The sequence below is a fragment of the Rhamphochromis longiceps genome, linkage group LG7 (assembly GCF_057381845.1).
Source record: "Rhamphochromis longiceps isolate RC_006_pf linkage group LG7, R_longiceps_female_GT1.1, whole genome shotgun sequence".
In the NCBI taxonomy this organism is placed as follows: domain Eukaryota; kingdom Metazoa; phylum Chordata; class Actinopteri; order Cichliformes; family Cichlidae; genus Rhamphochromis; species Rhamphochromis longiceps.
Genome location: NC_140563.1, coordinates 51,430,923 through 51,452,833, shown reverse-complemented (window position 1 = coordinate 51,452,833; position 21,911 = coordinate 51,430,923). Strand labels below are relative to the sequence as shown.

Sequence of the window (21,911 nt, the reverse complement as noted above, 5' to 3'; positions counted from 1 at the left end):
GTTTTTAAAAAATAAAATAGTTTGTTTACCTCTTTGCAAGTTCTGCTCCATCACAAGCTTGATAGAGGACTTTTAGAATTCATTTAGTTCAGGACACTTTTAGTGCCACCCCTTCTTTTTATATAAGAAAGCACATCGAATTTAAATTCCTCACATAAAACATCCTGAATAATCAGGTCCCATCTTATCTTAAAGACCTCCCATGATGCAATGAGTGTTTCTTCTTCACTCACCTCTAATCGTTAGTTTTTACTAACCTCTGGCCCTCTTCCACAGTGTTTCTTTCATCCCGTCTCCCTCCCCTCACCCACTTGCAGCAGATGGCTGATTCAACCTGAGCCTGGAGGTTTCTTCCTGTTGAAAGGGAGTTTTTCCTTCCCACTGTCACCAAGTGATCGCTCATAACTGCTTGTTGGGGCTTGTCCTTCTAACATTGCAGGGTCTTTAACTTACAATATAAAGGCAGATTTTGGCACTACAAAAGTACAACTGAATTAAACTGAATAATGTTGATGATGCAGTTTAAACTTTACACAGATTCCAGCAAATAAAAAGACAACAAAATACCAAGTCCAAACACTTTACACTTTATTGTCCTGACTATTTGATATGGTGGAGCACATATAAAAGTTAGAAAATTAACTAATAGTTAGTTTGGCCCAAAGGTTTTCTATTCTACACAGTGAAGCACATGAATACACGGCAATGTGGTTTAACACAATAAATAGGTAAAGTTGTCAGCTAAAACAAAACGTAAAACATCTACAGTATTCTGAAACCCTCTGATAATGATATTTACACTCATCAAATAACTCATATTTACTATGGAATGATAGGATGAAATGCACTAAGTTGTGGTGTCTGCACTCACTTTTGGTTCTGCTTTAATGCTGGTTGTGTGTGGCTGCGTGAGTGGTGAGGTGTCAGTCAAGGCTCGCTCTGTTGCTACAGAGGGGCCACATCTGTGTACACAGTTTTCCCAAGCATATCATACATGTTAGAAGCTATGGCTCTAGTCTATATCAAGGTCAGAGTCCTCGTCGCTCACAGTGCTCTGTATGATGGCTCCGTTGCGAACCATCTTTGGGATGACGGGAGGCTTTTCGGGCAGCAAGCCGTACTCCCGCAGCAGGGCCTCCAGGTCTACGGCAAAGAAGTCTTCCCCGAGCTGATCTGTGAGCCGCACAAAGTTGCCGATCAGGTCCCCGGCTTTGTAAACGAGCAGAGCAGGCAGAGCGCTGTCTCTGAACAGTGCGCTGGTGCTGATGGCTGAGCTGCGCACGCTGCAGAACTTGACCAGCGGGTATTCCTGAGCTAGACACATCAGGCTGCCGCTCATGGCCTCGCAGCCCGGGACGTCCGGCTCGTAGATGTGGATCATGACCAGGGTGCTTTTGTCCTCTTTGTCTAAAGCCTCTAAGAACTCCTCCCCACTGTTTAGCTCGTAGACCTGCTCAAAACGCTTGCCGCGGCACAGCTGGCGCCGCATCTCTTCGATGCGCTGCATGCGGTAATGCTGGAGGAATTCTTCATCATCCTCTTCTTCCTGAAGCATGTTGTACTCCTGCATGGTCATCTGTGAAGCAGACAGGAATGAACACACAAAATCAGACGAGTGTGTGCAACACAATTCACACTTCTTTGTATTCTTTGAATATGAATCTACAGCCAGGAGAGAGTGGACTATGGACAAAAACTGGAATAAACTAGACCGAGTTTTATTCATTAAAGAAAAAAAGAAAAAGCATCTTGAGCCTATTGAGTATATGATGTATGTTGTTTGTTCCATCCACAAATACAATCAATGGTGCAGAGTCTAGAAAATAGAAGTTTTTTTGTTTTACCATGTTCACGCTGTCCTTGATAATCAGCTCTTTGCCTACATTCACCCCAGGAGGGATGCCACTGATCAGCAACAATAGGTCTGAGCTAAACGAGGGTTTTCAGAGGTCTTTCATGTGTCTTCTGTTAGTCTGATTTACTTACTTTGCCTTGGATTTTTTCCTGAAGTGCCTTCTGTTTCTCTTGGTCCTTTTCCTGGTCAAGGTTAGAGCGGCATGTCATCGACAGCTTCTTGATCAGTCTTTCCATCTCCTTCTTCTGCTCTTGTTTCTGCTCCACCTCAAGCTGCTTGTACTTCCTCCAGTCATTGATCACACCCTTGGGCCCTGACACAGAACAGCCACTGTTACCATAACACACTCTATATTCTTATGACACAGATGAAAGATCGATTAAAGTCAAACACAAGGATGGCTTAAAAATGAGGGAAGCTCCAAGGATTTTTAAAAAAAAAGTTTCTGACATTTTTATTTGTCAAAAATAACCAGATAATTTATTTAGATGTCATTTGGGCTGCTGCCTTGTGTCAAGGGATCAATTTTTTTTTCTTTCCTGTGAATGCACTACATCTGTTTGTACAACCTGTGTTCACAGCACTTCCATCTGCGCTGTAGTCTATCTCGGGTTCCGTGACTTCAGCATCCCTAATGGTCTTGTTCTCCCCATCCTCATCATCATTGTCGCTGCCTTCATCCTCACTGCTGCTGTAGTAATACTGCAGCTTCTCTCCCAGGATCTTGTCATCCAGAGTAGTCATGATGACGGCTCGCCTGTGGGAAGCAGTATGAACTAGTTTAATAATGAATAATAAGCACACAATACAACGACTCCGAGATATTAAAGACTTCTAACCTCACTGATAAAAATCTGGATAAATCGGATAAAAAACGCGTTCATTGCTTAATAGTCCAGTATAGTGCTGTATAATCCAGACAGATAAACACAGCTAGAAAAGGCTTATGTACATAAAGTGGGCCACACACTATACATAGCTTAGAGTAAGTGTGCCAGTTTATTAAACTTAAGCTAAGAGGCCTTTTGTGATGCACCGATCCGTAAGTAAGAGAGCCGGTGTGTACAGATGGGCAGACGGGGAGAGAGACATTCCTCACACTGCCCTCTTACTTATGACAGCATACACAATATGAGGCATGAATCGGGACTGTGCTGCTTTATTATTGTCCCAGCACAGCAGCTGACAGCGAAGATAACAGCTAACGAGAGTTGATCTGAGAGCCTCTGCCGATGTTGAGACAGATAGCTCAACCATTTACATTCACTATTGCTGTTGTTTCAGTACATGTGCCGTACTGAAAAGAAAATGGCGACAATCCAATTAGCTTGTTTATGTAAGAAGGACGCGGGCCGAACAGCTGGTGGGCTGGGTGTTTGTAGAAAGTAAGGTGGTTAGCATTAGCTACGTGGGTTAGCTACTTCTCCTATGCTGACTTCCTGGGAGTCCGCGGCAGCCATTACCCGAGATTGTGTTAAAACGAAGCCGACTCCTACATCATATATTGCATTAAAACGACACAATACATCCACTACTTGTAACCACCCGGCTTCTTACCTCAATTTAATAACCGGCTCGCTGGCTGCCCGAGCTTAATCCACTAGTTCAGCCGCCTCAAGCCGCCTCAAGCCGCTCTTCCACACAAACGTGATGCCTTCAGGGTTCACTGACGTGTCTTAATAATGATTCGTGGGTAAAGAGAATCGGAATGAAGTCGAAACTGCAGCCAGTTTAAACTGCATCCTGTCTGTTATGTAGACACACTGAAACTCACCTCTCCGATAATTGTAACGAAACAATTTTACTTTCTATAGCTTTGCAAACAATTGCAGCACGCGAGTATTTAATTTACTTATAAGCTTAAAAATGACGTAATCAAGCAGTAGAAGATCCGAACTGCTTTCTAAATAGTTAGTTATGATACTGTTTCCATCCAAACTAATATGTCAACCCACTGTGGTGACACTGTAATATTTAGTTTTGACTTTATTGTGAGTTTGGACTTTACCGAGGGCGCCTAAAGACAACACATGAGGTGCGGGAAGTTGCTGGAAGATAAACTATGCAACTCCCTATTTCACCACTAGAGGGCATAAAGAGTGCTGCTATGGCTTCTACAATCAGTGCCAAGCTAAATATTTTGACTTTGTCATTCCTTCTGCCTTTTAAATATTTTTCACAAAAGCTGTCTGAAATCAGTGAAAAGATACGGGTTTGCATTCCCATGTTTATATAAACGATTACACAATGCAAATCATCTGAAAAGACTAATAGCAGGTACATACAGACTGTATATGTGGTTTTTCCGGACATATATAATCCCATATGTATGTATGCAGAAGTGCATGTAGCAAGAACACATGTTTTAAACTATGAAGCAAGGGCAATTTAGTTATATGTGTATTTTGGACACAGTCTGTTTGACCTGCTCCCCTCAGGCAGGAGGCTCCGGTCCATTCGCACCAGAACCTCTCGCCACAAGAACAGTTTCTTCCCCTCTGCTGTTGGACACATGAACAATAACCACATGACTGTCCCCGCCACTAACACATGACCCTACGCTGTGTCACTGCATCATTTCATGTCTGGCACTGATCACCACCTGCACTCATGTATATATCTTTCTACGTAGCACTCATAATTCTTATTCTCATGTATATATGTTTGGCACTGATCACCACCTGCACTCATGTATATATCTTTCTACGTAGCACTCATAATTCTTATTCTCATGTATATATCTCATGTATATCTCATGCACATATCTTTCTTTCTACATAGCACTTTAATTCTTATTGTCTGCACTGAAGCACCGCAGCAATTTCCTAATGTTGTAAACCTCAACATCTGGCAATAAACCCATTCTGATTCTGATTCTGATTCTGATTCTGATTTTAAACCACGCTGTGCACCCTGGTTATTAAAAAAAAAGAAAAGAAAGAAAGAAAAAAAGAAAACTTGCAGTTACATAGCACTGGGCAGGTCTCTCTCATCAGCTATCATTGGTGTTCAACTTTAAGCCAAAGAATACCCTGGTTTTATGAGATGCAGTGGGTGAGTAATGTGGGTGGGGTACAAACAGTCATGAGAGATAATGATCATTGGGTCGTAAATAATGTTGAAGCCTGAGTACGTTTGAATGAATGGGCAGTTTTATTTCAGTCTTTATGCTGAGCTGCAATGAGATCTTTCAAAATAATTCTGCAGACAGTACAAACGTTTACTGATGGACAGTGCGAACAGGTATTGTGATCATTTCAGTCTTCGGACACAAGTTTTATTGACAAAAAAACATGTTTATTCCTCATGTATTTGTGTTCAAGTGTATGAGACAGTGAGCAAAATAAAGGAAAAGGCATATTTGATTTCATTCTGAGCTCTTGATTCCTGTGTGACTCTCCAGTGCTGTTCAAGCAAGCATTACTGATGTTTTCCAAGCAAACATCTGTAACACTAATTTTTTAAAATTGTTTTATTTAGCAGCCGCCTCTTTTACCTTCATATAATGATCTTACAAAAACAAAACAACCTTCTGATGTCTGCAAAGGTTATAGCTCATCAGTCTGCGCTCTGTCACCTTCTCGCCCGTGTTCTTGCTTCTCTTCTGCTGGTACTCTAAATGACACGTAAGGACACGTTCTGGTGTTTTGACACACCAGCTTCTTGAGTGTGGCAGAGTTTACTATTTCAAAGCCCACCTTTCCTCCAAAGGTGCTGGGCTTCCAGTATTCCGGAGAGCATATAGGGTTTCCCAGGAGGCCTTTAAGGGAGAAGGGGGCACCCATCTCCACCATGCTTTCTCCAAATATGGCCCCCGCTCGTGTTTTCTCCAACAACAAGCCGGGGTAAAATTCCAGTGCGTCAATGTCATCGTAGAGCTCTTCGAGGTCTCGTGCTATCTCCTCATTATCTGCAAAAAGTGACCAAATATGTCAAATAGGATGTTTATGAAGCAGGTCATCGACATCATTACAGTACAGATTTTTACAGATAATATTTGCAGGTTTTAAACCAATACTGCTGTAAGGCTGGCAGATCAGTTCAGCACATTAGTTTTGACAGGGAGGTTTTCTACAGAGCTCCTCCAATAGAGTGAGACACACTGCTGTGAAATTTCATGACCAGGTGATGAAGCCTTCCCCCGGCTTTGATTTTATTTTGTAGGCCTACTGCTGCTTCTTCAAGGGGTCCAATCAGCAGCTACTGAATTCACTGACTATGGCTTAAAACACCTCTTTCGTGGATTTTCAGGCTTTATGAACTATCACAGTCTTTCTCCATCTTCATCACGGAGTCACTGGAGTTGTAAGCTCTTTGAAAATCTCTCTATGTCAGGGAGCTGCATGATGTAAATCGGCACATGACTGTTTAAGGTGGACACTCAGTGGAGTTCGTGACATGTAAATAGAGATTCTGATGCAAATGCATCCCCTCGCTACCCTTCAGAGGACAGCAGTGGGAAGAAAATAACTTTGACAAAACCAGTGCTTTAAAAATTGCTCCAAAAAGAGAGCAGATGCCATTAATTCCAGGAGTGTCCGTCCAGCTGTTTGCGTGGACTTCTAAAATTTGTGCCATGTGAGCTAGACACAGAATCATTTGCCTTACCGGTGAATTCCCTGAATGACGTGTATGGCGTGAGGTTAAAGCGCTTCCTGTACTGGTTGAAAGACTGGAGGCGAAGTTCACGGGACTCCTTGATGGTCCCAACGGCTACTTTGGTGACCATCGCATTGATGTTGTGCCCACCGCCAATCTGTGGGTCAACGGTGGGAGAAGTAAGTAACCAATATGGAGTGACCTCTGTCAAAAGACATCCTGTGAGAAGTTAGGTACAAAGTGGCTTACTGCAGAAGTCTGCACAAGCCTCAGCTTATCAGTACGAAAACAAGCTGTCAGCGTGCGATCACATTATATCACTCACAGAGTATGATAAAGCAAAACAGGAAAACTTTGTGTGACTGCCAGAAATCCTTAAACATGGATCACTGAATTGTGCAACACTTCAGTTGCTGATGGTTACAAAGCGAGTTATAAAACACAGACGTCCAAACAACTCTAACTTGTAAAAATGCACCATAACTGTGTGTTACAATTACACAACATGTGCCGTTTGCTACCTGCCCAACAATTTGCCTGGAGAAGGAATCCACGAGGGCCTCCACGCCGTAGTGCGTCAGAACAGACGTGTTGAAGAGAAACTGTTCGTATGACAGCTCGTCCCCATTTATTAAGAAGCTGTCGGGCATCAAAGGGTGCCAGTGGTAGAGCTGGCTGAACTCCAGAGCGATACGGTTGCCGTACTGGAAGGGAGAGCCGAACAGCAGGGTGGGATCGAACTTGAGTTGAAGCAGGTATCCGCTGAGGTGCTGCACGTAATCTTCTATCACGATTCGTATGGTCTCGCCTTCGAGAAGCAAAGGGATTAAAGAAAAATGCACCAAGCAGACAGTGGCTCGACCTCAAGTTAAACAAACAAAGTTTACCAAAAAAACAATACATAATTAAATGCAATAGTTTAGTGTAAAGAACAGGCTCTGGCTACACCTGTGCGGAATTCAGTGGTTGCTTAAGGCAAAAGACTGCTTGTTATTTCCCCAAATGATCACCACAGCAGATGTTTTTCAATTAGGCACAGATTTTATGCCAGATGTTATTCCTGATGCAACCTTCACATTTATCTTGACTTGAGACCAGTACTAGAAGTACACCATCTTATGACCCACTTGAGGCTGGGTTTGAGTCTGTTCCCGACATCAAACTGAGGCTCTTTCCTGTGTAAGGCAAACGTATTAACCACTACACCTCGCAGATGCTGGTAAGGAGCAAGTCTGGCTCAAACTTTCAAAAAAGAAAAAAAAAGAAGTCATTTTTAAACCAAATTTAGTATAAAATCCAACATGTTTTGCTAAATTTTATTTAAACTAGTTAACTTGTTATTAGAAAAAGCAGTGAACTGTCACATGTCCTAGCCACTTGCACTAAACACTTGAAGTCTGCAATGCCAGGCTCACTGTTCCTTTTGAACTGTGTCTAACTCACCGATAATAATGAGCCGTGTGGTCTGGAAAAGCTGCTCATCGTCCCAGGTGGGATGCTCCGCTTTCAATATATCACAGACTCGGTTGTGCTCCCTCAGCCACAGCGTGGCGTACATTCCCAAACCAGGGAGAAGTCCATAGACTTCCTGACCGATAGCCATCTGAGCCTCAGCGGGGACTCCGGGAGGGTAGCTCATTCTAACAGATGCATCAGCGACACTGGGAGGGTACATCTCTCCATCAATTAACTGACCGGACAGAAAAAGAAAGAATGATGATACAAGTCACTGTCATCTGTAATTCACAATGTTAATGAAGATCAAGTATTTCATTTTAAAAAGAACTGCAGAACTGACAGTTGCGCTTCTAAATCAACATGTACACTCACTGGCTGCTTCATTAACTACACCCTGCTAGTACCAGGTTGGACCAATAGAACCAACAGAAGATGGGTACACTGAGGTGATAAAGGGATGAACATACACAGCAACAATACTCAGGTAGGCTGTGGTGTTGAAATGATGCTCAGTTGGTTCTAAGTGGCCCAAAGTTTGCCAAGAAAAATATCCCTCACACCAGCAGCAGCCGTCGATACAAGCCAGGATCTGTCCATGTTTTCACAAAGCCTTGCTCTGAAATTGAGCACTCTTCTATTACTCAATTTTGGTGAGCCCACACGAACTGCAGGCATCCAAAACAAACAACCACGCCACGTTCAAAATGACTTACACCACCTTTTGCCCCCACCCTGATGCTCTCTTTGAACTTCAGCAGTTCAACATGTTGTTACAAACCGGGTTGAACACAAAAGGAGATGCACACAAATTCCACTTAAAAACATATTTATCTTAAATGAGGGAAACAAGGAGAGAACTTCAGCTAACCGTGGTGTGTGTAATCAGTACAATCAGTACAGTGCAATTGAGCTCGGAGGGTTTTTATCGAGCAGCACCACTGATTGGATGCAAGCTACTCCACTTCTCTGACATCTGCTGATGAGCCCTGCCACACAACGGGCTGAAATGAAAGCAGGCTGAAGTCGATTATCACGATGTCGGATGTCTGCAAGCAGTGATTGCAGCTATGTGATTGGCTGATTAGATCACTTAAGGGGCAGTTGAACAGGCGTCCCTAATAAAGCAGTCAGATATAAGTCTGCAAATGACTTTACCTGATATTTCAGCTTTCCATCTTTGAGAAGCCTGAGGTTTAGCTGACGATCCAGGCTGTCTCCATAAATGTGTCCTGCGTCCACCTGTTTGAGTTGCAGGAGAGAACGAAAAAAAGCATCAGAGGTGTAATTGTAAAAAGCCGCTGCTACTTCATCTGGAGTTACCCTCCAACTTCCACCAACCTCCAGCTTCATAATGTAAATTATACTGCTGAAATTTAACAAAAAGACAGAATCAAGACTAGAAGTTTCCCTCTGCTCTTATGCTATGTATATAACACTAACTCCTTAATAAAGCTAATGTGCTGCACACCAAAGATCAGGATGGACTGACCCCGTGGCCGACAGCCTTAGTGAAGCCGAGGCCCATGCGATTGAAGGTCTTAAAGAACTGGTGGGTGAAGTGCTGCGCGAAGAAGGCGAACATGAGGCTGGTGCGCTGGGGATCGGGTCGGAACGTCCTTCTCTTCAGAAGCCTCTCAACCAACACCTCAGGGTCAGGTAGCCCAGCCTTGCCTGAAGAGAAACACCACAGCATCACGCACCATACCGGTGGGAAAAAACACAGATACACCCGACTCAAGCCATAATACTGAAGCTCTGACACAGCTGACATGTTAAACTGCACTTCTGCGCAGTCCAAGGTCAAGATATGGATAAAAGCAATCCTTAAACTACACTCTTTGCATAAAAATGTGGATTTAAATTTGGAACTATGTGAGCTTACATTTGATGCCAGCATTTGTTGTCAGATGTTTAAATTTATACTCTTAATCAACAGAATCATCAACCATCATTTGACAAAGCACATTTAAATGAGCAATAGCAGACACTGGCCTCTTGGGGGCAGTATAACAAAAATAACAAGGGATTCTAAACCATGACTAGCAAAGTTTGATTCATGTTGAGTCATGTTTCAGTCCGCTTGTTGGGTGTCGATTTGGTATTCAATTTCTATCACACTCCCCTAATTACAAAATGTGGCTCCTTGGAAGCTAACCTTTCACCCCCAAAGGTGTGGGACAGTCCTTTGGCACCGGAGGCAGAAGTCGAGTGTAGTAGCTCAGATTATAGTAGGATTCCCAGCTGAGGTAGTCATACTTGGAGTTGAAGGTTGGAGGGCTGGGAATTAAGTTTGACCTCACTGTTGGTACAAAAAAACAGATGTATTAGATACACAGAACGTGTAAAAAACATCCAGAATGAATTTCTCTACAATAAGTTTGCTGACTCTGGACCTGTTAACACCAGCCGCATGAGGACGTCCCGCAGGAAAGTGTGGTTGATGATGTCCCAGAGCCAGTGGAAGTGGGTGAGAATGTAGTGCACCACACCTGGGTTGGGCCTGAAAAACTGACGCACTCGGGTCCAAAGCTCGGCTGGAATGGCAGAACATCACGAGACACGGTCTTGTTATTACTGGAAGTCATGGCAACTGGGGATCTGGAAATCTACTCTAAATAACAAAGTCGTTATGTCATTATGGAGCAGAACACTTGGCAGGCATGGTCTTGCTTTTAAAACCAGGATCAAGACTTCTGAATTGCCACCCACACCTCTGGAGTCGGTGGATTACTGAATGACGTGAAATATAATGGCAGTTCTGTCTCATTATCGGCCTCCCTCGGGGCCCCAAAAACTCCAAGTTTACTGCGTCAGCTGGTTTTGCTGTAACACCTTAAAAATGTGCTTATGTTTAAACCAAAACATCAACATGAGAATCTTATTATGTGGTTTTAGGGCTACTCCACCAAAAATCTAGGGTTAATGACTTTGATTTTGATTACATCCACTACGGATTTGTAGATGTAATCAAATCCACACTATGCACCAAAGTAGGGTTGCGGTAGCATTAAAGTACAGAAGCAGCACAAATTACTGGGGTTTGGCTCATTTTTGCTACTCTATCAGGTTAACCCAAGCCTAAGAATAATTATATGACATATGATGAGTAAAATGCTCATCTCAAGGCTTCAGAATGGGACTTCACATACAAATGGCTAATCTGAAGGTTGAAGGTTCGATCTCCGGCTGCTCCAGTCTGCCAAATATTGTTGGGCAGGATACTAACCCCAAGTTGTTTTCCGATGCATCCATCAGAGTGTGAATGTGTGGTAGAGTATAGTACAGTCCATTTACCTTTAAACGATAACAAACTGAACACATTGTGAAAAAGGCTTAACACGAGCTGGAGAAAGCAGGACAATACAAGTTTTTGTGTCATACCACAGGCTTCTGATTTTATCAAAAGTGTATTATTAACAGGACAAATAAGTATTGGTGTATCATATTCCTATATATTCCTACTTGTTACAAAAAACCCTGAAAAAAGAAAGAGTGTAATTCCCAAAAATGTGAAACTGTTCCTTTCACTTGGCTGGTAGCTCCATAAAGACGTCATAATATTTTCTTTGGAGCTACATGAGCAATATGTGTGTCTATTCTGCGTTACACAACAAGTGAAAACATTGGTCTACATGTAACTCCTTTTCCTGTCCAATACTCCTTTCCTTCCTTTTCTTTCCTACTCCTGCTCCTATTGTCTTTTTCTTTCCATGTACAATCAAAGCAGTGATTAACTGTTATTACACTCAGTGTGCGAATGTCTGCCAAATACATAACAAATGACTGGGAACTACAGCATGTGAGGGTTCTTTGTTAATCCAGCTGCTCTCTTCTTGGCACTTCCCCACGCTCCTTCAATTTTCCCAAATACTTGTCTAGACAGACGTTTTAACGCTGACAGCCTGGGGCTATGAAATTAAACCTTTTTTTTTTCAAAACCCTTTGGTTTTATGTTAAGTTAAATAGTTGAAATTCCTAAAAGGTACAGCAATAAAAGAGGATATGAGCACCACTCTCACAGAGGAAAACTGACTTACGGACTGTGCAGTTTTCTCCGTAGTAGCCGGTACGAGTGCAGTCACACTCATACTTGTCCTGACCGTACCGGACGCACACACCCCAGTGCTGACAGGGGAAGGAACAGCATGGATTGACTGTGGAAAATAAAGAGAAAAGAAAACTCATGTGAAGATCATTTGGAAATACTTGAACGTCAGGTAGGCCGATTATATATGAAGCGGTGGCATGGAAATAAACTGAAAGAGAGATCAAATATTGAAGCGGCACCGGCACTTCCTGTGGTATTCCATGCAAAACCATCTGCCTTCGAGCAAGTTCAGACCGCTATTTGAAAATGCCCACGCAAAGAAAAGGAAAAGAATAAAAGAAAGCCTTAGAGCCAGACATGAAATCAGAGACAGATGGAATCTTAGACTGCACTACTGGAAACATGCTTTTATTAAAAAAAATACCTCTGCAGATTAGGCAAGGTGAACAAGTTCTTGCTCCAAGCGCAACTTTTGTTCTTTACAGGAATTTTGTATTAATCACTGACACAATGTGAGAAAAAAGGCACCAGGTGTCACATCAACATAAATGTGACAGTCTTGGAAATTTGCTCTATACAGCACTAATCGTTGCTCAGGAAAGCATTCTGGAGAAGACCCACATAACTGGGTACCAAGTTTATTGTTGGAGTACTATTGCACATTTTACTCGATAACATAAAGCGTTACACTGTTACCTCCGCCGAGGAGGTTATGCTTTTGGTAGCGTTTTGAGTTTTGGATAAAAGAAGTCTTAAATGAGTTCTGATAAAACTTTGTAAATGTGTAGAGCGCGCTCATGTTAACAATTTCTTACTGCCATTGTTTATATTGACCACATATAGGCAACGCGTTGGGAATGATGTATATGAGGATTATTACAGTTTTTATTCAAACATTTTGTCACATTTGACCTCAGATCTCACTTTTACATTTAGATATTTAAAGAAAGTTCAAGAGAAGGAGAATGAGCTGTCTTTTCACTCAGAAATATACAAGTTTCTCATGTCCAGTTATTTATAAATCATTATCTATTATCCATTACCTACTAACATATGTTAGTAACCATATGTTAAAAAAGAACAAAGAAATCAGAATGAATGAAATTAAAAGTAAATAGAGAGTCAGCTGCCCTGGTGGAGGTTTGTGCTCTCAAAGTGATTCTTGTACTTCTTTAACATGCAAGTTTGACCTTTGGGAAATATGCTCATTCGTACTTTGGCTAATAGACAGCTGAGTTGTTCTGTTCTGTTCTTCCCTGGCAGGTGTGTGTACATGGACAGTTGATTGTACCATGGATGCTTAGCTGTTCTTATTAAACTCCTTTGTAGTAAAATGAAGCTGGCACATGCAGTTTGATGGTAAACTATTTTCCACACATAGTCTGGATTATAGCCTCTAGTGACCCCTTGCGTGAATTTCCTGGGAAGAACTCAGTTTCAGAGCTTTCTGTTTCACGGCTGACACTCAGTTTGGCCAGAGCCACCACAACCAGCTGCTTTTTATACACAAGATTCTGTTTTGATTTAACATTACTTTTAACATTTAAAGTACTTATTGCTTGTCCCCTTGCAATCAGAAATCAATTCTTAATCAACCAATCATACAACTCATAGACTTATATATGAGATGAATGGAGGGTGTTAAATGTGAAGCCCGTGTACAAGTTTGTTAAACCTGCATCGTTTTTAACAGCCAGCAGCGGCTTTTCCTTTGGTTTCTTCCCATCTACCCAAAGAGTGCATAATGTGCTCCATTAGAAAGGATTCCTATGATAACAGATAATTTTCATTTTCATTTATTTATTTATTTCACACTTGGTCAACAGTTTCCACAGTTAGTTCTTTCAAACAAACCAACTACACTTTCTGTCAGTAAAGCACTGCAACCATGTGTGAAAAGGAGCAGGCAGAAGAATATATTCTTATTAAACCCTGCCCCCTATCTACAATCCAACTTATATTGCAAGTGGGCACCAAAAGTCAAGGAACAAACTAACATTAACACTTATTTCCAGTCCTAACTCAAACCAAACAACAAATTTACAATCAGAATATACCACTCCACATAGTAACAAGGAGAAAAGATAAGTAAATAAAATAAATGAAACAAAAAATAATGGATCCTTTTACTCCAATTTCATTCACATTCTTCATATTGAGTTATCGTTTTAGACATGTAACACTTTTTAAAACAATGTAAATTTATACAACTCTTTAAATTATAATGAAGAGAGTTCCACAGTTGTATACCCCTAACCGTTGGACTCATTAATCTTTGTGTAGTCCTAGCTAGCTGATGCTTAAAATAAAATTTCCTTCTGCTATCTTCTCCCCCCGAACACGTTAAAAATACTCTTTGTAACTTAGAAGGCAAAATATTACTTTTAGCCTTAAACATAATTAATAGTGTCTATAGTTTCACTAAATCTCCTAATTTTAATAATTTTGATTTTATAAATAATTTATTTGTATGTTCTCTATATTTAACGTTATGAATCATTCGTATCACTTTCTTCTGTAATAAGTTTAGAGGTTTTATAGTATTCTCATATGTATTTCCCCAAACTTCGACACAGTAACTAAAGTATTGAAAAACAATGAGAAATATAAAATGCGCATTGTTTTTTGGTCTAATAAATCTTTTACATTTCCCAAAATATAAATGTTTTTAACCATCTTCTTTCTAATATACTCAATATGTGATTTCCACGTCAAATTTTCATCTATTACACCCAAAAAGCGAAATTCAGTAACTCTTTCAATCAATTCTGCATTAATGGACATAATGACTTCTTCCTCCTTTACACGATTGCCATATATCATGAATTTCGTTTTTGTCAGATTCAAAGATAATTTATTTACATCAAACCATTTTTTAAATCTTAACATCTCAGAAGTCATAATTTCAACCAAATCTTTCAAATTCTCTCCAGAGCAATAAAAATTTGTGTCATCTGCAAATAAAATAAAATGTAACCTTTTTGATACTTCACAGATATCATTAATATATAAATTAAAAAGTTTAGGTCCTAAAATAGAACCTTGAGGAACCCCACATACAATCTTCAATCTTTCAGAGGTATTGCCGAGATAATGTACATATTTTCTAAATAACTCCTTAACCAAGTCAATGCCACACCTCTCACACCATAATTATACAATTTAGAAATCAAAATAAAATGTTGTAACGTGTCAAAAGCTTTTTTTAAATCAACGAATACCCCAACTGTGTATTTATTATTATGGGTTGCAGATGAAATATCTTCAATGAAAGTCAACAATGCTAATGCCGTTGATCTATTTTTACAAAATCCAAATTGATTTTCATTTATTAGTTGGTTTTTTCAATAAAACTATCAAGTCTTGCGCAAAAAGTTTTTCAAGCACTTTTGAAAACTGTGACAAAATTAAGAGACACTGGCCTATAGTTGTTAAAACTATGCTTATCTCCTGATTTATATAAGGGTATCACTTTTGCCACTTTCATTCGATCAGGAAATACTCCTGATTATAACGAGAGATTAAAAATATAGCATAGAGGAATACTTATACAGTCTAAAGTCTTTTTAATTATAACCATGTCTATACCATCACAGTCAGTAGATTTTTTATTTCTAAAATTTTCTACAATTGCTACTTTTTCTTTTATGGTAATATCAGCTAAGAATATAGAATTAACCACTCTACTTTCTCCTTTCCAAACTTCATATTCTGGGTCGTCATTTTTTCTAATTAAATTTGCTAAAGTAGGTCCAACATTTACAAAAAAGGAAATAAATTCGTTTGCTACTTCAGTCTTATTATCGACAACTTGATTATTCTTAATAAAATAAATACACCGATCTGAGGGTGTGTTCTTGTTACCCAATACTTCTTTAAAAATATTCCAAATGCCCTCAATATTATTCTTGTTTTCCTGAAAAAGTTTATTATAATAGTCTTTCTTGGCTTTCCTCAATATTAATACCAACTTATTTTTATAAACTTTATATTTCATTTCCGCATTCTTAGTTCCCTGTGTTATATAGTCCCTATATAAATTATTCTTCTTTTTACACGCATTTGCAAGACCCTTAGTTATCCAAGGTTTCAAATAAAAGATAATCGTACACTTCTTTACAAGTTTAATAAACCAGTGTGGGAAAAACCATCCGCATGAAAAGACCTTTGTTCTCGGACACACACAGAGAAGCAGAGTGAGGAGGAGGTGGGTGTTGGTGGGGGAGGTGGGTGTTGGTGGGGGATGGCGTCTAAACTACTGACGCGCAAGTTTCTGCATGCAAGTTCCGGGTGAGAGTAAATCCTGTTAATTTACATTATGATGACAGATAAGGCCGGCCAGGCATTCTTTCTCTCCAAGATCCATACACTGATAACCACAATTACATAACTCGTTAGATCAGTTCTATTGGAACTGCAAGATAAACAACACATCCAAGCTCTTCTGAGTAAAAACAGTGCGACATGGAACACTTCCTCGTGCACATGTGGATTCATGTCTCTCCAAGCCACCTCCTGGCCTCGATCCTCCACACTTAACAAATGTGTAACTACATCTGACAGCTGTGTAAACTGCATACACACTGCCTGAGAGGTCAGAAGAAGTTCAAATCTCTCTCGTTCTCAAATCTCTCACACACATCTTTTATCTTGCATAGACCTTCCAAAAAGCACTATTAAATTCAATGTAGACATAAATCACCAGGAGTGAGTTAGTCTATGGAGAAAGTTTTCTCCTGTGACTAGACATAAATCTCTGTGCGCGAGTCTTCCGTTGGAGACAATGAGCGTAAATATGTCATCCTGAAAAAATGTCATTCTGAAAAGGGCGGTGCTCAAAAGGTGGAGTCGGCATGAGAAATAAGTTAGAGCTGATCATGCTGCATTACGTGTGTAAGACATGAGAGATGGAAAAAGTGCCCACATGGGCCAGGCAGGAAATGCCTGGTCTCCTCAAGGGTCTTCAAAACGTATATCCAAGCACTTTGACAAATGATCCCGTGCTCAGTGTTGAAATCCTACCTTATATAGAAAAACATTAAGAAATACTCAGCCTGCACTTGAATTTAAATTAAAAGGAGTTCCAACAGCAGGCCTCCTTACTCGCGAATAATCTTTTCCTTAGTCTTCCAGCGGATGATGTCATGTTACTGTACCAGTGCCTGTCTTTATTATCGGGGTTAAACGAATGTGTAGCTGCTGGCAGCTTCACTCACATCACTCAGAAAAAAGCCCTGATATCAACCAGTGTTAGTCAAAACACAGACTGCGTGTGTTTCTTGCTGCAGACTTTGCAGTTATTAAAGCAGCAAATGTTCCAAATAACAGGTAATGCTATAAGTCAGAGCATCAAACCCCACCAGTCCTCTTTACCTACCTGTGCTCGAGGTAACGTCATCACCCCGACACGCAGGCTCCCGCAGCAGCAACAAAAGCGCACAGGCTGATCCTAGGACAGAGGCTTCCCCACATGATTAAAAGTCAGTCAGTTTCGTGTCCAGCAGCTGAAACATCAAATCACCGAGCAGCACCTCTACGTAAAGGGCTCGATCTCTACTTACCTCTCATTCCAGCAGGAGTTTTTCATACCAACTCATACAACGGGTGGGAAGGTGCAGGGATCCAGATTTTGCAGGTAAACACAGGATCAGGAGTATGGAGACGATCCGGGTGTTGGGTCAGCGTGAAAGAGAAGCAAAACCAGCTATCCAACAGGTTACTCCTGTGTGTGAGCACAGCCAAGCTGCACTGCGCCTTTATGGCCCCCGGAGAGGGGAGAGAAAGAGCGACGGTGACTTGGAGCCAAGTGCGGGTTTCCCCGCTCTTTACCGCCTACTACTGGTGATCAGTGGCCCTACTTCCTAAATACTGCCTAACTTTCTATTGCCATGTTCACTGTTTTAAGGTCTTCTAAGATTGTAAAGCCTTGTAAATCATGGAGCTAAATAGTTTTAGACGCTGTAATCGTTTCAATTTAATGTCTTTAATATTGGTTCATTTTTTTCTGGGTATAACGTAATAAAACATCACCCATTGCATTTCCATAAAAAAGACACAAAATGTTGTGGAGATATTTCAGTCTGGACTAACATGGCACACTAATAAGGACACTTCCCCTGCACTGAGAAGAACAATAAACTTTTCCAACTGAGTGGTTTCTTGGCAGGTGCTTTTTACATCCTGCCTCGGATGTTTGCTTGAGATGAGGGAAAAGCAGCCGTGGATAAACTCTCAGAGAGATAAGCCAAGGATTTAATGTCACCTCTGCCACTGGAGTTTATGAAAGTTCAGAGGAAGTCATGATGGCGCCATTAGAAGAAGTCAGGAAGTCAGATTAAGACAGAATCTCAGCCAAAATCCAGAAAACAACACATTACATAAAAGACATACCTGTCAGCTCATTGTATTAAAAGCTCACCTTTGCACAAAATCAATTTCTTCTATTCTCACCACCATGGGCCAGACCAAAGATTGTACATCTGCACAAGACTGGAATGGGCTGTAAGGCCAACAACAAGCTTGGGAAAAAGTGCTGTGGTCAGATGAAACCAAAATCAAACTCAACTCGAACAAGTCAAGCACGGAGGTGGAAAACGTTTGGCGTGTTTTTCTGCTAAGGTCGACTTCATCACACTGAAGGGCCAATAGACTGAGCCACGAGGCGGTTGCCAAGTGGCAGGAAAGAACCCTAAACTGTTTATAAAGTTTCTCAAGGGTTTCTCCACCAAATACTAAGTCATGTTTTGCTTGGGGATCAAATACTTATGCCACTCAATGTGACATATCAATCAATTTATAACTTTTATGTATTTTGTGTGTTTGTCTGTGTCAGAATATGACAGAAATAAGAATCGTCTCAGTTCCCTGATTCAACATTTGTCTGCTCTAAAACAACTGGCTGGAGAACATTAATAACTAGAAACATGGAGGTCCATTGTTTATTAAACCTTAACTCTTCTCCTGTCCACGCGAGCACTTTAAACCACTTCACACATGCCCTACAAAGTCTTAATAATAGCACTTGTAAGCGAATCCTGTTAGACATTTACATTCCCATGAGTCTTTGCAGTGCTGCAGCATTCACAGCATTCAACTGTATTTAAAAAGAAAGAAAAGCATTTTACTGTCAGTTTAAAGTGACTCGTTCATGCATCATTTTTGAATTAGGTTGTCTGATATATGCTAAGTCAGTGAGTGACTGTGCATTGGCCATGCGGCAGATTTACAAGTTAAAAATATGAAAGGACAACACAGTTTTCACAGAGGTGGAGGATTATTTTGCCAGTGCAAAGGAGAAACTCTGCCACAGCATCAGGAAGAATGTTGGGAATTACAGCTGCTGCAAAAGCCTTCGAGGCTTATCTGTGATTGAAGCCATCCTACCCCTACACACAAAGAGGCTGTAAATCAACTTGACAGACTGCCCGGTAGATTACATTTGTCAGCATACGCATGCATAAGCACAGGCAATTGGGAACAGTGCTGAAAGCAGCTCCCGAGGCTCTGGTGTTGTATCTGCAAAGTTTTTCTAAGAAGCTTTCCAACTTCTTAGAAAATGTTTGGATTTACTGGTAACAGGAATACTTTGAACATCCATCGTCTCTATCTGGTAATCACCATATTCAGATTGTTGGTAATTTCATGTCTCAAGGAAACCTCTGTTGAGAAATCACCACATACTTCCTACCGCTTGTTTTCTCCACTGCGATGCCTCTTGGGGAATTTCCAACTCGCAGCCATAAAAATTCTGTATTTTGACTCATTTGTAAACAGACTTTCCTCTGAGAAATTTCTGCATTATTTATATTATTTAAATATTTAGACTTGTTTTGTCATTGAGGATGTTACACAGCAACTAATTGCTATTCGCCTTCCAGCTGCACTTATACTATGCAGGCATGGGTGCTGTTAGCGACTTTGGGTAGCTTGAAAAAAGGCCAGCTCTGGGACCACCGAATACTAACTCTAGTATCTAGATCAGTTCTGTCCGAAAGCAATCAGTGGGCAGACTAATTGATATTTAAGCAATGTTGTATCCAATAAACAACTTCGCCTCACTGACTCTCCTGTGTGTACAGATGTTCAGACCAGCTGCGGCTTGGAAACAGTTCAGCCCTCAACTGAATTCATGTCAATGAAAACACTGCAGGCTAGTATTGTTACGCTGAATCATGCTAGGATACTATTAGCTTTAGCTTTTCCACAGGAATGCGTATTTTCTTTTTCTTCTATTAATCTCTGGCACTCTTCCAAAGCACGTCTTTTGTCCCGTCTTCTTCTCCTCACCCCCAACTGGTCGCAGCAGACGGCCAACCCTCCCTGAGCCTGGTTTCTTCCTGTTAAAAGGGAGTTTTTCCTTCCTACTGTCACTAAGTACTTGTTAAAATAGGGGTCATTTGCTTGTTGGGGTTTCTCTGTGTTATTGTAGGGTCTTCACGTCACTGGAGTTGGTCTCTTTTCTTTCACAACACTTTTATAAGCACAACTTTTTCTCACCAACATTTTTCCTACACATACAAACAGATTTGTGTTTCCCACAAGAAAATGGGACGATGAGGATTACACAACCTCCAGATTATTGTTACCCCTTTATGATTTCTCTCTTCCCTGTTAGTGTGTGTGTTTTGGGGCTTCTGACTACATGACTGGCCAAGAGTCTGTCTCCATTTTTCTGTTTCACACAGCCTTTCAGTCTATCATAGCATTGTGTGTGAGCAAATAAAAAATATTTTCTTGTGAAGCTTAATGTTAGATATTTCAAGCAGATAATTTAACTTTACAAACTGTTAGAACAATATGCTTAAAAATATTTTACCTGGAATAAGATGCTAAAGTGTTTTGTAGTGTCTTATGGTTTGAGTGATTTTGCTTCCTACTAAACTGATTTAGCCAGATATTGTTCTTTGTAAGATTTAAGAGACAAGAGATGAAGAAGAGAGATTATTGTTAAAAGGTAAGGACTGCTCAGTGATGTTTGATAGACCCATCGGCGTAACTTTGTGCCTAACATTGGTGGGATCAAGATCTCTGTCTAAATAAATAAATCTGGGTAAATTCCCACATGATTAAACATGCAACTATTTTGCTGGTAATAACTGAAATGAGTAAAGAACATCAACAGCCTATTTATGCAAGATAGTTCATAATTTTATTGGGGGATGTTATATTGGTTGGGTCTGATTATTTGGGGGGGGGGGGGGGGGGGGTCATAACCCCCCCTGGAAATTACACCCCCCGAACTTCCCACAAAACAAACTGAGCTTTATCAACTTCGGATTATTCAAAGGCTGCATGAAATACTGCGTAGTTTACTGCAGGCTATGCTAAAGCCACAGGGCAGTTCGCTTTAGAGCAACATCAGCACAAAATCTACTTGTGCTCAAAACAGAAATCCGACATTTTTTATCCCCTTTCACCACCACAGCCAACTTTAGGGTTCCTACACCTCTCACGTGAACCCAACTATACTTATTTTCCTGTTTGGATGTAGAGGGAAGGGCACCCGGCATAAACGATAGCAACTAGCGCTAGTTTTTCGCTGCTTGTGTTAAACACATTCAAGCTGCATAGAATTATTTCAACGTAAACTATAATCAAGTTTGCACTCCATGGAGTTGTGTAATCCTGTTAATATGAATTATGTTTTTTTTACTTTCACTGAATTTAATTTAATCAGTGCTTCCAACCACAATGTTGTAAAAAACAAAACAAAACTGTACTTCCACTTCTGTAAGTCTGTATGTCTACAACCCCTGTCCTTATTTAAAACCATTTCACAGTATCATAGGTGTTCTTTCATGAGACTGTTATATTTTAACCCAGTATTTCCATAAACCAGACATTAGCTCTTATAAGGCTGGTCTTGTAAGAAAACCTCCAACATTAAGACACCAGCTCATGTGACTGAAAACCTTTTATTCCAAGTTCGTTTCCACTTTTCACAAACTCCTG

General features: G+C 40.6%; 2 protein-coding genes across 2 annotated transcripts; both read right to left on the bottom strand.

Moving 5' to 3' along the window:
- Positions 1–571: 571 nt before the first annotated feature.
- On the bottom strand, positions 572–3,572 carry pdcl (phosducin-like). Its single transcript, XM_085414193.1, has 4 exons — positions 3,413–3,572; positions 2,425–2,612; positions 1,987–2,168; positions 572–1,576 (listed from the first exon to the last, which is right to left on the bottom strand). Exons 2-4 carry the CDS (start codon positions 2,597–2,599, stop codon positions 1,013–1,015), a joined length of 921 nt encoding a protein of 306 aa, XP_085270319.1. The 5' UTR covers positions 2,600–2,612; positions 3,413–3,572; the 3' UTR covers positions 572–1,012.
- Positions 3,573–4,985: 1,413 nt separating this feature from the next.
- LOC146666272 (prostaglandin G/H synthase 1-like) lies at positions 4,986–17,742 on the bottom strand. Its single transcript, XM_085414192.1, has 11 exons — positions 17,522–17,742; positions 17,338–17,421; positions 11,950–12,066; positions 10,306–10,446; positions 10,068–10,211; positions 9,402–9,583; positions 9,068–9,151; positions 7,898–8,144; positions 6,976–7,262; positions 6,464–6,611; positions 4,986–5,765 (listed from the first exon to the last, which is right to left on the bottom strand). The coding sequence occupies exons 1-11, from the start codon at positions 17,526–17,528 to the stop codon at positions 5,404–5,406; spliced, it is 1,803 nt and encodes a 600-aa protein (XP_085270318.1). The 5' UTR covers positions 17,529–17,742; the 3' UTR covers positions 4,986–5,403.
- Positions 17,743–21,911: the final 4,169 nt, after the last annotated feature.

Coding starts and splice junctions, on each gene's coding strand:
- pdcl (XM_085414193.1), bottom strand. CDS start 2,599: ATGACTACTCTGGATGACAAGATCCTGGGAGAGAAGCTGCAGTATTAC. Junction 2,169..2,424: donor TGGAAGTGCTGTGAACACAG/GTTGTACAAACA, acceptor GTTCTGTGTCAG/GGCCCAAGGGTGTGATCAAT. Junction 1,577..1,986: donor AGGAAAAAATCCAAGGCAAA/GTAAGTAAATCA, acceptor TCTGCTTCACAG/ATGACCATGCAGGAGTACAA.
- LOC146666272 (XM_085414192.1), bottom strand. Junction 8,145..9,067: donor ATGGAAAGCTGAAATATCAG/GTAAAGTCATTT, acceptor CTGTCCGGTCAG/TTAATTGATGGAGAGATGTA. Junction 6,612..6,975: donor CCAGGCAAATTGTTGGGCAG/GTAGCAAACGGC, acceptor GTTGACCCACAG/ATTGGCGGTGGGCACAACAT.